The 16,170-nt window shown below is 40.9% G+C and overlaps 2 protein-coding genes across 2 annotated transcripts; one reads left to right on the top strand and one right to left on the bottom strand.

Annotated features, from left to right (window-relative positions):
• Nucleotides 1-1,333: 1,333 nt before the first annotated feature.
• Nucleotides 1,334-2,334, bottom strand: LOC308088932 (annexin A11-like; the record flags this gene model as incomplete). The annotated part of the gene is made up of 1 exon (XM_080433514.1): nucleotides 1,334-2,334. The coding sequence occupies one exon, from the start codon at nucleotides 2,332-2,334 to the stop codon at nucleotides 1,357-1,359; it is 978 nt and encodes a 325-aa protein (XP_080289640.1). The 3' UTR covers nucleotides 1,334-1,356.
• Nucleotides 2,335-5,291: 2,957 nt separating this feature from the next.
• On the top strand, nucleotides 5,292-15,281 carry LOC308088427 (STAM-binding protein-like A). The gene is made up of 10 exons (XM_080432883.1): nucleotides 5,292-5,418; nucleotides 7,696-7,937; nucleotides 8,136-8,211; nucleotides 8,301-8,396; nucleotides 9,107-9,512; nucleotides 10,079-10,203; nucleotides 10,442-10,579; nucleotides 11,244-11,356; nucleotides 11,621-11,720; nucleotides 12,623-15,281. Exons 2-10 carry the CDS (start codon nucleotides 7,735-7,737, stop codon nucleotides 12,677-12,679), a joined length of 1,314 nt encoding a protein of 437 aa, XP_080289009.1. The 5' UTR covers nucleotides 5,292-5,418; nucleotides 7,696-7,734; the 3' UTR covers nucleotides 12,680-15,281.
• The last annotated feature ends 889 nt before the right edge of the window (nucleotides 15,282-16,170 follow it).

Raw genomic sequence — 16,170 nt, 5'->3', positions numbered from 1 at the left:
GACCTAGATAGAGTGCCCAAAAAAATCTTAAACAGGAGGTGAGTCACAAAAGCCTCAAAAGGCCACATAAACTGTTGGCAGTTGACTTAAAAGACACAAAGCGCGAAAAACCTCGTAACGACCAAATGCAGAGAGTGTCTGCAAGGCAGGAAGGGACATGTTGAAGAAACTCCAAATGCAAAAAAAAAAGTCTGCATATCCTTACTAATGCACTCTGCATATTGTTTACATTGGTACTCTGCATCTTCTTATTTATTTTACTCTCTGCATCTATTTGATCAAAATCTTTGCATATTCTTATTTATTTTACTTTCTGCATAATTATTTATTTTACACTCTACATCTTCTTGATCATTACTGTTTAGTATTACTATTGACTCATGTGTGCCATTAAGTATCAGTGACCTTCTTACTAGACCGCCTCTCTACCCACTAAGCTACGGCCGCCCCAAAGGACAATGTGGCATATGTACTTCCAGCGACTACAAGCATCTAATCTATAAACAGTAAAGGTTATTGTAGCTCAAATTAATTTGGTGCACGTGTGTGCATGTCTGTGTGTAGGGGACATCATAGAGGGCTGGTGTCATAGCTAGCCACATGATGTCCTAGATCCACACCGTTATTGGATCCTTGGTCTTGTTTTTTCCCCCCCAATATAGTTATTATGCCAATTCCCCCCCTGTACTGTACTGTCCCTTATCACTGCTGACCCAACTGGTTGGTTCATTAGGGAGGGTGCACATGTGATACTGCCCGTCCACGTCTTTTCACCTGACGTTGAGAAGTTTCACCGGGATGACGTAACGGAGGAACACGAGTTTCTCTGGGATGACTTTACCACTGTGCCACCTGGGCGGCGCCTCAAAAAAAAAAACTTCTTGCATATAATATAGAAGAGATGATAATGTTATTGGGATTCTTTCTGCAAGATATCATTTGAAAAGTATGCATTCTTGCAGATTATTGCGCGACATAGCGTAGTGAGCCAGTAAATGTTTTTTTTTTTTTAATATATATATATATTTTTTAGAGTAGCCAATTATTTTTTACCCCTTTTTCTCCCCAATTTAGTCGTTATGCCAATTCGTCCTACTCCTCCCACCCAACACTCCCCGCAGATGCCTCCCCAGCCCGTAGAAGTACGTGCAATGACCGATATCACCCTCCCCGCCCGGCCCGGCCCGGCCCGGCCCGGCCCGGCCCGGCTTCTCTCCCCCGAACACGGGCCAACTGTGTTTGTGTAGACGCTCGACAAAGCCGGATGCACCACGGTGGATTCGAACCCACAACCTCCGTGGTGGTGGGCAGTGACTTTACCACTGCGCCACCCGAGCGCCCAGTCTTGTTTACTTTCTAATCACTTCCTCCACAGAGTTTCAGTAGCAGTTTCTTATAATCACCCGATGTGTCTCCGGAGATGTGTGTGTACAGTGACTTCCCATATTTCGTCATGTATTCCTGACGGATATCCAACATGTCAACCTCAGAGCGGGTGACCATGATTCGAATCAGGGTCCTGTCTTTGGTTCCCGCACCCTTCATGGCTTTGTAGAGACTCTCAGCAAAGTAGGCGGGTGTGTTTTTAATACACTTCACCACTGCTACCATGCCTCCCTCAAGGTCTCCGGACATTTCTCTTTTAAGGCTGTTCTGGATATCCCTGCCACACATCTGTTGATACTCATGAAACACTGCTCTAAGATGGGGTTTGCTCCTGGCACACAGAATAGCATTGAATTTAGACTCATCAGTTCCAACTTTGCCCTCTCCAGCAGCATAGAGGGCCTGAGCATCTTGTGAGGCCATAGAATTGTCCACACGTTCACTTTCATCACGATTACCCTGGGACAGTGAGATCAGGAACCTGCGGAAGTGACCTGAGGTTTCACCACTGATGGCATCCTCCAGTGACTTCTTGTACTCACTTTTGAAAACCTCATTAATCTCGTTGATTTCGGCATTGGATCGGGATGTCAGGATCTCTATCATGCAAGCTTCATCAGTTCCAGCTCCCTTCATGGCACTGTAGAGCTCATAAGCATCAAACTCAGCAGGGGTCTTCAACATGGCTAGAACCAGATTCTCAAAGTTTCCAGATAGTTCTGATTTCAGGTCTTTAATGAGATCCTTTCCATAAGCGGTTTTGTAGGCCTTGAGCATAGGCACACGTTGCTCGTTGGAGCGACTTCCCAGCAAGTCGATAATGGCCTGCTCATCAGTTCCACAGCCCTTCATGGCCTTCCTCAGGATCTCCACATCCCTCATTGGGTCAGCTCCAGGAGTTGCAATTCCGCTACTTTTCTTCTGAGGAGGATATCCAGGGTAACTCATGGTTTTAATCTTTAGTCTAAAAAGTAATTTCTTCTGACTATTGGTTTGGATCAGGACTCAGCGATTACAGTTACAGAAGACAGCTATATGTAAGACTTGAAGCTCGGTCAATATCTCTGCTGACAATGAATGCACTTGCTTTTATAACGTCTGGGCGTGTTTGCTCCTGTCATCGTGATGAGGTCATGATGAGTTATCCATGTCCAAATATGGAGTTTCTGGAGGGGTTCACCATCATGGCCAAACCTGATTATTAGGTTGCCATGTCTCCTGACACAATGACAGTATTATTATTATTTTACCACGTACTGTCGCTCTGTAGGAGGCGAGCCGTCTAGAAAAGGGACATTATTAGTGTTTGCCTGTCTGGAGATAATCTCTGGAGATAATCTACCAAACTATACCACACCAATTAGTGCCAAATTCCTAATGCACACTTTATTCCTAATGCACTCCAGTAGGACAAGGAGGAAGGCTACCTCCATGCATTCATTGTCACATAATGGGTTTTATATATTTTTTTAATATTTTTTTATTTGATCATGTAAGTGAATGGGTGTTGGATTGGGCTTAAACCTTGCACAAATTCGAGTCCATGCGACAGAGATACATACAGTACTGTATTTCATAGATGACTGACTTCATAGACTTCATATTTCTAACACATTTTGATTGTCCACATATATACATAACAACCACTGCCGATGTGACTGATATGCCCATATATGGAGATCTCAGTATCTGTCAGTCCTTGTCCCTTTTATGCCCATATATTATGGAGATCCCTGAAGTCATCAGTATATGCCCATATATGGGCATGCTGATATGACCATTGTGGAGATCTCTGTATCTGTCAGTCCATGTCCCTTTTATGCCCATATATGGAGATCCCTGATGTCATCAGTAAATGCCCATATATGGGCATGCCCCCTTTTGTGCCCATATTTCTATATTTCTGTTAGCAGACCCCTGTATTAGAGAGTTGCGCCAATGAGGGGGCAGAAACAGCGCCGGTCACGAGGTTCACGTAAGCTGTAAATAGTTACAAGGAGCCGTAGACTTCAATGCAGTCCATGAACTTCTGGTTTAGGGCTTTGTCACTATTCGTCAATAGACGGCTATGTAGTAGACCTGGCCCGAAGAAGTGAACGCTAGTGTCAGAACTCTCTCTCTCTATGGGTCTGTCTGTTAGTAGGGGGAATTATGTGAAAATTTGTTACGCAGTGGATACAAGCATGACATTTGGCACACAGGTCCCTTGGGTGATACTAAGACATCCTAGAAGGGGTGCCCAGAAACGTTTTTGAAGAAATCCAAAATGGCCACATTGTAAACTGTTGGCAGTTGACTCAAAAGACCAAATGAGAAAAACCTGGTAACGACCAAATGCAGAGAGTGTCTTTTTCAACACTGGTTTCATGCACGGGAATGTAAAGCTGTAAAGCCTCAATATAATTTCCTTGGGCGGTACTTCTACCAAATTTCAGTACCGCTTAGACACTCAACAGGCTAGGTCTTGCCCAGCTTAATAATTTGGCACTAATGTGATGTCCCATCCAACTGGTACTGCACAGGCTTATTATGAAACTGCTTTTTTAACTTTATGGGAGAAAACTGAAGACACACACACACACACACACACACACACACACACATACATACACACACACACACACACACACACACACACACACACACACACACACACACACACACACACACACACACACACACACACACACACACACACACACACACACACACACACACACACACACGCGCACGCACGCACGCACGCACGCACGCACGCACGCACACACACACACACATTGTAAATAAATACTATTTGTCAAAAGGATAAAATACAATAAAGCCCAGCTTAGTGGGCCTTTGGGAGTAGGTGTGTGTGCGAGTGTACTAGTTAGCAGGGCTGGACTGGGACCAACATTTTGGCGGGGGTACTTTATATCATCTTCATCATCAAAGAGTCAGCTTTTGAATCTGTGTAAAATTGGGGCTCCCTCTAGTGGAATAACTGGACATCGCTAAACAGAGAAAAAGAATTGGACCTACACAGCAATCCTCCAGTGAACAGAGCATGTTGATTGATTGATTGATTGATTGATTGATTGATTGATTGATTGATTGATTGATTGATTGATTGTTTGTTTGTTTGTTTGTTTGTTTGTTTAATTGACTGACTGACTGACTGACTGACAAACTACTGTGAGGAAAAGAAAATAGGCCTACATTAGAAAATAATTATGAGACGAGCATTTGAAGAAAGAGGGATATAAACTTGAGCAGTGGTGGAAAGTAACTAGTAAGTACATTTACTCAAGTACTGTACTTAAGTACAATTTTGAGGTACTTTTACTTTACTGGAGTATTTCCAATTTTCAATACTTTTACTTCCACTCCACTACATCTCAGAGACAAATATTGTGCTTTTACTCCACTACAATTATTTGAAAACTTTAGTTACTAGTTACTTTGTAGTGTTTGATTATTATAACAAAACATACATTACCCACTTCAGCTCTATTTACATTTCGGCCATTTGAAAATAGCAGATCTATAAGCTCACAATGCATCACGATCTGACGCATTGTGAGCTTGTAGAACTGCTATTTTCATACATTTTATACATTTGAAAACTTGAAATGGGACATTCTGCATTCTGCATTTTGGTACTTTAAGTACAATTTGATACCAATACTTTTGTATTTACTCAAGTACATTTTTGAATTCCGGACTTTGACTTGTAACAGAATATGTCTACATTGCGGTATTGATACTTTTACTTTTGTTAAGTAAAACAAGTAGTACTTTTTCCACCACTGAACTTGAGTTGACAACCCTTCACTTTTTGTACCATCATGAGCAGAACCAAGAACAGCCTCTCCTCTCTACATCCGGGATGGTGACGTCAAGCGGATGTTGTTATCATCGCGGAAGTGAAGTGTACAGAATGTAGGAGCTGCTCGATAAGCAACTCATCTTATGTCTGCTGTATTTATTGTATCTCTGTGTGTGTGTGTGTGTGTGTACGCCAGGCTTCCCTTTCTGCAGCTGAATGATCAGGTGAGCAGAGCAAAACAAACCCGTCTCAACATAAACGAACCATAAACTCAGACTGTATTACAAGTGGAACGTGCTGGCTTTAAGCGATAACTAGGTTATTATACGAGTTAGCAAACGAGCTATTAAACGCAACGTCGTAAATCAATGCCATTCACTAGCAATTATCAGAGACCAGAGATACATTATAAAGGAAAGGCTCATAGCAAAATGTCTGTTCGCCATTACGACGGATTCGCATGTTATGTTATTCCTTTTAAACTAAACACAACCAACACAACCCTGGAGGCCATTGAAGAGGTTGATTACAATCTTCATTTCAAACAGTGGTGTAAAGTAACTAAGTACATTTACTCAAGTACTGTACTTAAGGACAATTATTTAGGTATTTTTTTACTTTACTTATTTGATTATTACTGTTAATATAAATTATTACTATTTCCAATTTTCTGTACTTTTACTTCTACTCCAATACATCTCAGAGGCAAATATTGTACTTTTACTCCACTACAATTATTTGAAAACTTTTACTACTAGTTACTTTGTATATTTTGATTATTATGACACAACATGCATTAACCACTCTAGCCGTATATACTTTGGCTATTTGAAAATAGCCGATCTACAAGCTCGCTCACACTATTTTCCAAAGATTTGTATACATATTGAACTTGTGCAATAGAACAATCTGCATAATGAGTACTTTTTACTTTTGGTACTTTAAGTATATTTTGATGCCAATACTTTTGCACTTTTACTCAAGTAAATCTTAAATACCTGACTTTTGCTGAGTATTTCTAGATTGTTATTGATACTTTTACATAAGTAAAAAATGTCAGTACTTTTTCCACCACTGCAAATAACACAAATGAATTTCTTTCATATCTGAGAGAAATTATCATTATTATAAGTTTGAACGGGCTCTATCTATGCCAATGTCACTGGAGGTACAGTACAGTATGGTGAGAAATCCTGATTGACTGCAATCAGATTTCATCAGTGACTATGCTTTGTACATCTGCTTTTAAATCTCAAAGAGCTAGGTCCTGATTGTTGGGAGATGTAAGATTGGAAATTAATAACTGAATCTATATTTCTTTTCATATTGTCTTCCCCCTCCCCCCAATACAAAGATAAGCTTTTGTCACTAAGGTACATTTGGTGGCTTGTGAACAAGAGATTTGAAGATGGGGAATTCCACACAAGATTAGTAGCTATAACCTTCAGGTTATCCAAATTAAGAATGGAAAGGTTTCTTAGGCCACTTAGCCTTCTGCTGCTGTTGTGATTTGAAGTAAGATTTGTAATAATTGATCATGCGTAAAATGATAAAAAATGACAGCTGTATTGCCAGTTTAAGCTGATCAGTATGGAGAGAGAGTGTCAGTTATGCTGCAGGGTTTGGCTAATTAGCATTTTAAGTTCCATTTGCCACTGGCCCTCTTCTTCCGGGAACATTAGTTTTGATTTGCCGAATACCAGTCAAGAATTTACCCTTGGCCTCATGGTGAAGAAAATGAACTGATCTGATGCAATGGTAATTCAAAAAATAGTATTATCAATATTTATTTAAAGACAAAACTATTTGTGCCAACCACTTTTGCCACGCCTGTGCGGCTGAGACGTTCTCTCCCTTTTCCTCTCATACTCCCATGTCACTTGCCCTCAAAACTTTTTCTCAAACCTTGATTTTTGGCTGGTGTTATAGGAACCGGTGTTATAAAAACACGTGACCAAGGCTGAAAGACTGCTCTTATGTTGTTACTTACAACAGCCTGTTGTGAACGCACTCGTGGGAGTGACAGCAGTGAACTGCACAGTGCAGGCATGTGAAACTCAGTCTGCTACAGCTGAGGTTCAACTATGACACATCAGGCTTACAAAACATTGATGTTGTAGCAGTAATTAACAATAACGATTTATAAGTGTAAAGAACGTTTCATAGCATACTTGCCGGTACTAGCCATAAATGCCCGAACCCCCATATTGGGAGATAAATGACCTATTCAATCCCGACCTTAAAAGACCTATTCAATCCCAACCTCCCCCTACTGTATATGGAGATCCCATATATGGAGACAACCGACCTACCCAAGTCTGACATCAGAGACTCTCTCATAGAAATGACATCATAGACCTTATCTTTGGGCACGACTGACATGGCTTGCTCCATATATGGATATGACTGATATCACCGTAATGACACCAGCAACGACAGTATGACAAATAACTCTGGACTACAGTCGATTGAACTGACTAATGTTGTGCCTGTCTTCCTAGTGTGTCAGGTGGAGGTGAAAAGAATCAAACTGTGTAATCATGGCAGACCACAACGATGTCAGTCTGTCACCAGAGGAGCGTGTCCGTACTCTGACCAAGAAGGGGAGCTCAGTTGAAGTCAACGACGATGTGCCCCCGCGGCGTTATTTCCGCTCTGGCATGGAGATGATCCGGATGGCTAATATCTATATAGAAGAGGGCAATATTGAGCATGCGTTTGTCCTCTACAATAAGTACATCACGTAAGTGTTTTGTGTGACTACGGTCTAACGTTTTGAACTTGAAATGTCTGTTCTTTTGAATTAACCGACAACATGCTTTTTGTTTGAGTCATTGACTTATGTAAAAAATACATGCATGATGAAAATGGACATGCTCAGAACAGATATTTTAAGGTTTTGATGCGTTAATGTTTTATTTATTTTTTGTCCTTTCTCAAGGCTCTTTATTGAGAAACTTCCCAAGCATAGAGACTACAAAACAGCCAACATTCCTGAGAAGAAGGACACACTCAAGGTAGTAGTTTAAAGTTAATATGTCCTCACAACTGAGTAGAACCGTTTTCTTCAGGATAAACAATTTCTTTACTTTGTGTCCTCTTTCAGAAACTTAAGGAAATTGCCTTCCCTCAAGCAGAGGTCTTAAAGAGAGCTCTTTTGAAGAGATTTGATCAAGAGCATGCACAGTACCTTGTCAAAAAGGTAAATTCCATAACATTAAAGGATGGTGGAATGCAATAACATTATCAGGTTTGATTAAAGTAAAAAAACAACAACAACTATTTTCACATGTTCACGATCTAGAGATGGATGTAGAAAATGTAACGTCCCATTTCGGTGGTATAGCTCTTTTGTCTTGCCATTGTTACACATGTATTACGAATGTTAACTACAATTGTACTTCACTGCATTTAAAACAAAATGCTACAGTGGACATTAAAAAGACAACAAGAGCAATAAAAATGCAAGCAATGAGGTTAAGGTAGGGACAGTCACAAAACCACAATAGAGCACTCCAAAAAGTAGAGATTTATTATGCAATATGACATTTTAAACTAATGTGTATTAACTGTACAGGAACAAATCAATTAGGAACACAGTTTTACTAAAAGTGGGAGGTTTCATTTGCACATTAAATGGGGCCAAGGCATTGCAATAGGACCAGTATAGGTTAATCAACTTTTCAAACTGGAACTTTAACTCTATTTAATGCTTCCTGCGTGATGTCCATTACGATACATGCAAGCTAAATGTTTTACTAAAAGTAAGACGGTTTAATTCAATTTCAAGTTTTAACACTGAAGTAAAAGGTGCTTTGTTAGCTGTATACAAAAGATTGTCCACTGTTTATAACCTAAATGAAGTATCGTCGAGTTGGCCTCATACCATGGTGATTGTCTTAATTCATACAGAAAGCAGAGGAGGAAGCGATGGCCCGCGAGCAGTCCAAACAGAAAGCGCTGGACGTGGAGCGCCAGCGCGTAGTCGAGCTGCAGCGCCGCCAGCGGGAGCAGGAGCAGTTCAGTGCCTTCGAGGAGATGATCCGCCGCCAGGAGCTGGAGAAGGAGCGCCAGCGTGTGCTCCTGGAATTCGCCACGCCCGGCACCCCGCCCCCTGACACGCCCCTCATCCCGGGCATCCAGGGCCCCCCTGTCGGGACTTTTGCGGTGACGCCCCCGCACAGCCCGGGGGACTCGTCTGGCGGCACCAACCACGACCACAGTCGCCCTCCGGCCACGGCTGGCACGCCCACCGCTGGCCCACCCACCTTTGACCGATCGCTCAAACCAGGCTCTCTGGCCAGCCCGGGGAACGACAGTGAGTTAATCTCCTTCGGAAATGAGGGGGACCTACAGGCTTTAACCCATTAAGACCTGGAACGCATCTGTGTCATTTTTTGATTTGAGCTAAAAAGTATTTTACACGTTGGCTATTCAAAAATAGTAGATATAAAAGCTTGTAGCGCGCTACGAGCTTGTAGATCTGCTATTTATGAAAAATCATGAACATGTGTGCAAATCTTTGAATATATATTCTTTTAAAGCAAACATTTGTTACTCAAATCTTTGCTTCTGGGGGTCCCTGGAACAACATATTTTGAGATATATGCCAAATACATATACATTTTGGGGTCCTTGACATGAAAAAGTTTGAGAACCACAGACATAGCAACATACGTTTTTTCAAAAAACTGTTGGGATTTAGAAGACATTTTGTAGAATCGGAACCTCAGGCCTTAATGGGTTAAACCCTACGCCACCCCTGCTCCAAAGTGTTTATTCTCAGCTGAGCTGATGTTGTTTGACCTACTTTATTCATTCAGTTTGTATCATGCGTTGTTTCTGTAAAAAAATCAGTCTGTTACTCTATCATTATTTTTGCAGATACAATGTCGGATGCCATTCGGCAGTTGGCAGTGCCTGCTGAGTTGTGTCGGAGTTTCCTCAGGTTGGCAGAGTCCAACACAAGCAGATCTGTAGAAACGTGCGGTATCCTGTGTGGCAAACTGGTAAGAAAAGAAACTTCAGCTTTTGGGCAACTTCATACACGTTAAAATCCTCAGTGTTAATTAAATGCAAAAAGATATGCAAGTAAAGCTTTCCATGAAAGTGTTTTTCCGTTTAAGCTTTTTCCCCGTAAAAGTTACTTTGTCTGTGAAAATGATGTGGCCTTTTCACTCAGAACCCGAAATGGGACATACAGCAGTTCTGCATTGTTGGTAGTAATTTTTTGTTTGTTCTCTACAGACCAGAAATGCATTTACCATTACCCATGTGATAGTGCCAAAGCAGAGTGGTGGACCTGACTACTGTGACACGGAAAATGAGGAGGAACTCTTCCTCATCCAGGATGAGTACAATCTCATCACCCTGGGCTGGATCCATGTGAGTAAAGACAACCCCAACTCACCCGCATGGCTGATTTATATTTTGTCGCGCAAGGTGTTGCACACCAAAAATAGACAATTTACAAGCTTACAATGTGTCGCAGTGCGACGTGTTGAGAGCTTATAGATTGGCTATTTTCGGTATTGATCAGGCTTTCTAGGACACTGCCGATGTTTATTCTCATCTGGTGGTTGCAAAGCAATGCTTGATAACGGCTAAAAAGAGACTGTTAAAATAGACATACTTGCTCTGTTGTCAGCCTGATATCACGCCACGTAATCGCTATTGTGATAATCGCCATAGCGTGGAATTATGGGGACACAATAGTGAATATGTAGAAGTAAATATGCTGAAGTATGCCTACATGTGTCTGGAATTTGTGTCTGACTCAAAATAACCCTGTGGGGGAGATCACACGAGATGTGTTGCTTGAAACACATCGCCAGGAAAAACATTTGTTTTCCTATGGAACAGCGTGCCTGACATGCTCTTCTCTCTTGCACCGCGAGTCACTTTTTTGTCCCTGTGATTCATTTGATCACCCGTTTACACATGCAAAGCCCACTCCACAGGCCCACCAGGCTGTTTTGCCCGGGCATTTTTGAAGCATCTGCACCTATATGTAAAGATTGAGCACTGACTGCCTGAACTGTTCTTTCAGACCCACCCAACCCAGACAGCGTTCCTGTCTAGTGTAGACCTCCACACACACTGCTCCTACCAGATGATGCTACCAGAGGCCATTGCTATCGTCTGCTCACCAAAGTTCAACGAGTGAGTCTGTGTGCAGAAAAGTCCTGTCTGTTTGGGCGAAATCATTAATGCTTCATTGATGTTTTTCAACATGCAATTACACAGTAAAATCCTGTGTTCATTTAACTCTGAGAGTGTGTTTTGTACACTACAAATAACTCTGAGGATTTTACTGTGTTCTTTGTATTATTATTATTACATATTTCTCAACATATTTTCCTTGAGTGTCTCTGTCTTAAAGTTGTTCCAAGCATGACAGGATTGCTGTCTCTATTGCTGTTGCAGAATTGGCTACTTCAGGCTAACAGATCGTGGAACAGATGAAATCTCCACATGTAAACAGAAGGGCTTTCATCCTCACACCAGAGACCCTCCCCTTTTTACAGTGAGTACACTTTTATGCTAGGAAGGTACCGGCATATCGGCCTGTACATCGGTATCAGACGGTATTCGCCTTGTTGATGGCATTCTCTGACGGCAGTGAGAGTTTTTTTGGTAGTGGGTAGTAGGTAGGAGGCTACCTGCTACCTACTACTAAAAGGCTTTTTGAAATAGGAATTTGCAAAAAAGAGTCTTTGTCATGTGAGAGGTTATATACAGTACGTTTTCATAAATTTGTGTAATTGAATTTGTGCTCATTCAAAGATGGTGTGAAGGGGCTGAAAGACTAAACAGTTATTTCTGTTATAATTAAGATGTATTTGTTTCTCTGGCACAACAAATAGAGGAGTGAATATCAACAAAGATTAAATAAACTTTGGGGTAAAGTTTGGGGTATCAGGGGCCACTTTGGACACAAATAACATGGCAGCCAACGTCTTTGACTTAATTACCCAAGAGCCTCTGCAAGCATGTCCAGCGAGGACGCGCTGTGATTGGCCAGTCTTCGCTTTGACTGGCAGTTCTGCCTTGGTGCCTTAGCAAATGCCAGGATGAAACTAATTGTCTCTCCTATACATAGTAATACAGTCAAGCCCCTAGCAGGGACCCCCCTGAGTCTATACATTTATGGAAGGATGATTGTTATTGCTTAAAAATCTAACTTTATAATTTTGTGGGACATAATATGCTATATAGTTGTTAAAAAGTTGCATAGTGCTGCTTTAATTTAAACATCCGCTATGCTTCATGTTCATTTGATAATTGTGAGGATATATATTTCATATAAATATAATATATACTGTGTGTGTGTGTGTGTGTGTGTGTGTGTGTGTGTCCGTCTCATACGTATATGAATGGTGTATTATATGTCTTAAGTGATTAACTCATATCTGTTTCCTCTTTCAGCATGCAGATCATATTACCATCACTGATGGCACAGTGTCCATGTTGGACTTGCGGTGATTTTATACACTAACAGACTCTAAGGAAACGCATAGAACTGTCCTGTTCTAGAAAATACCCATTTTTCAAGATGGTACCAAGCAAATAACTGGCTTTGGGTTTGACCATTTTCAACGGACCTCAGTTGTTCTCAAAGAGAACAGCATTGGGATTTTCTTTTCTCTATTTCAACCCTATTCAGCACTTTCCAAGCAAACAACTACAGTCCACTTAATGGGCAGGAAAACCTCTGGCTATTCAAGTCCATTGTTTTTGTGAGTGTGTGCAATAGCTTCCCCTCTTTTTCTTTATCTTAACCTTTGCCACTATGTAACATTCGTGTCAATGAAACTTCGCTTTAGTTGACATTATGTATGGTTCAACTGGGTACCTTCAACCTTTTGTTTCATGATTTATATGAAGGGTTGGGCATGCCTAACAATCAAGTGCCAATGTGGTTTTGTTTATGAAGCTCCATAAAAAAATTATAGTTTTATCTAGTGATTTACTGTATATTATGGGTGCTTTCAGAAATACACTTTTGAGAATCTGCTCCGATTTCAGAGCTCTGGTGTGGATGTAATGGAGCACTGAATAGTTACTCATTAACTAACGTTATAATTTTCATCTTTTAAAATGCATCCCATGTATAAACATTATTACTATCCATTTCATTACACGTATGAGTGTTGAATACTGCGTACTACCAAACAAGCTACAACCATGTCATTTTGCAATGACTTCCTCCTCCAGTTGTTCAGATGCACGACCTCGGTTTGGGGTCGACGCGGTCAGGGTGCGCAGTGACTGCTCCCAGAGCAACACTCAAACGGCAACGTGCTGGGCACTCTGATTTTCCGAACGACCAGAGAGCACTCGTGGGTGTGCTCCAGCGTTCTCAGAGTGTATATCCGAAAGCACCCCCTATATGACCAAAAATCAGTGCTGGACACCCTTTCTAATATGTGTTTCTGATTAGAGTTCCCCTTGTTCCAGGGAATTGAAACCTTAAAGGTTCGATGACATTCATTTTCAAATTTTTTATTTTTTATGTTTTTTTGGGGGTTTTATGACCTCAATTACACCCAAAAAATCTGAACTTTGAACATTCAGTGGATTTTCTGTGGTCTGGGGTTTTCTGAATAATTAGGCTGAAAAGTAATCTGAGCTTGGCCCTTCGACAGTGAGGTCACAGTCGATTAATCCCGCCCACTCTCCTCCTCGCCCCTCCCCTTCCCTATCCTTTCCTTTGGGGGGGGGCGGAGCAGAGGCGATGATTGACAGGCAAAATCCCTCACCAGCGACACCCGCAGGCAAAGATTTCTTTTTTCATTGCAGTTGAAAAGGCTTTAGAAATGTGAGACAAAAACACCTACAGTGAATCACTGGAGTGGAATTTTCAGTTAAAACTTTTTGTACACGTTTGAAGGACCAGGACAAAGACTCTGAATGTGGTGTAAACATGAATGTCATGATACCTTTAATGCTACAGCTACAATAACATTCTAGACAATTGTATACTTCCAATTTTGTGGCAATACTTTGCGGAAGGCTTTTTTGTGTTTAAGAATGTCAATCCTTCCATGCCCCAGACGTTCCTCTATATTAGAAATGTTTGTTTGTTCAAAAAAGAAATGTTTGTTGAGATGAGTGAGGAAGAATTTGACTGGCCTGCTGCGCCCTGACCTTAACTATCAAGCAACTTTGGAATGCATTTTGAGCCTGGCCTAATCGTCCAACATCATTAGTGGCTGAATGGAAGTAAATTGCAGCAACAAAGTTCCATACGAGTGAAACAATTGGAAGCGTGCAATTGTCTAGTTGTCACTGGGAAGGGGGTTTGACAGTTTGACCATATTGTCCACTTTGTCCACTGTGCCCTTTCATATTGTCCATTTTGTCCACTGTGCCCTTTGCTCACTACTTGGCCATGAACAAGATGACTTCACATCAAACTCTTATCACATCTGCACGGTCTATCGCTGTGACAACCCCACAAAAGTTCTTCCTCTGTTCAAATAATGTATGCCATGCCTTTTGCTACGTCTGTATGAACATTGCTATGTATACTGTCTAATTATGAATCTGTTGAATAAATGATGATGATGATGATGATGACATTCACTGGAACAAAGGGCACGAATCAGAAACACATTAGAATACAGACTTACAGATGTTTGGTCATATAGTGTATGTCTCTATCTGAAATGGTCTGTTTCTTTAGTCAGCTTAGAGAAAACAAAACCAATTGTAACTCAGGTATTGTAGCAGTGTTGCTGCTCTATGTAGAATCTATAATTTTGTATAAAAAAATACTTCATAGTGTCATTCATTTGAAATTATTTCTGCTTACAATATTTCCACCCGATTACTTTGTTTTTTAGGGGATATAGTTAATAACAAAACAGCTCAGACCTGTGTGGTGTGTTCATACTTCCGAATGAAATGCGTGCAACAGGCAATATTAATGTACTGTACCTACTACTGTACAATACTCACCACCTGACCATCGTTCAAACTTAACCAGCTTTGTTTCTGCCACACTCGCATTAGAAGAATATAATTAGACATACTTATACGATAATCTTTGAATTTAAATGCCCGGTCAAAATAAACTTATTGTAAATAGAATAGTTTTGTCTCATTTTGTGTGTGTGTGTGTGTTTGTCACAGTATACTATAGTTTGAAGTATGTAGACATTCATCCTGTACAGGACAAAAGGAGAATGAATTCAACAGATGCAACACATATGTGTTGTAATGTAGTGATGATATCCTACATTTTATATTGTCGGTGAAAACATTGTATGTCCAAAACGGAGTTTATGAGTATGATCAAACTATAAGGCATTCATTCATTTATTCAAGGTATCGCCTCTAAACCAGGATCTGACGGGTTATTATTGAGCACGGGAGATTTGCTTGGATTGGCGATTATAGCAGCCTAGTGGCTGGAAGTGTTGCTTTGGATTTATTAAATGGACTAAAAACAGGAATTTTATTGAGTGTCATAATTGTGAGTTACACTACTCACTGTTAAGGTGCAGTATGTGATATTTGTTTTGCTAAACCAAGTGTTAAATAGCTCTATATTCTGATAGTAATCATGGCTATAGAGTGAGTGTTCAGTAACAGGAGTCTCCCCAGCTCTTCAGCTCATCAGTAAACAGACAGAAATTGGAAGTGATGAGCAGACAAAATTGGAACTGGAACACTAAACTTGAAGCTAGTAAGTTGGTACTCTCTCCTGCTTGGATAAAATTAGCAACCCACCTCAAAATGTATTTTTTGTGTGGCCTAGCAGCCACTTTGACCTCTGGCTGTCCTTACTGCCCGTCAGCATCATAGGCATTACCTAATACAGTGGTTCTCAACCTTTTCAGGGCACGACCCCCCAAAATAATCATATTTGAACTTGGGACCCCCGCACCCTCAGAAGTACTTGGAATTGTAGGAGTTGCGGCATTACATTTGGTTTGATTCGGTTCCACAGATAAAAATTGTGAAAATAG

Source organism: Gymnoscopelus braueri, assembly GCF_963280865.1.
Source record: "Gymnoscopelus braueri genome assembly, chromosome: 7".
In the NCBI taxonomy this organism is placed as follows: Eukaryota; Metazoa; Chordata; class Actinopteri; order Myctophiformes; family Myctophidae; genus Gymnoscopelus; species Gymnoscopelus braueri.
Note: the sequence above shows the minus strand (reverse complement) of the source record. Positions and strands in the feature narration are given on the sequence as shown.

Coding starts and splice junctions, on each gene's coding strand:
- LOC308088427 (XM_080432883.1), top strand. CDS start 7,735: ATGGCAGACCACAACGATGTCAGTCTGTCACCAGAGGAGCGTGTCCGT. Junction 7,938..8,135: donor CTCTACAATAAGTACATCAC/GTAAGTGTTTTG, acceptor TCCTTTCTCAAG/GCTCTTTATTGAGAAACTTC. Junction 11,721..12,622: donor GAGACCCTCCCCTTTTTACA/GTGAGTACACTT, acceptor TTCCTCTTTCAG/CATGCAGATCATATTACCAT.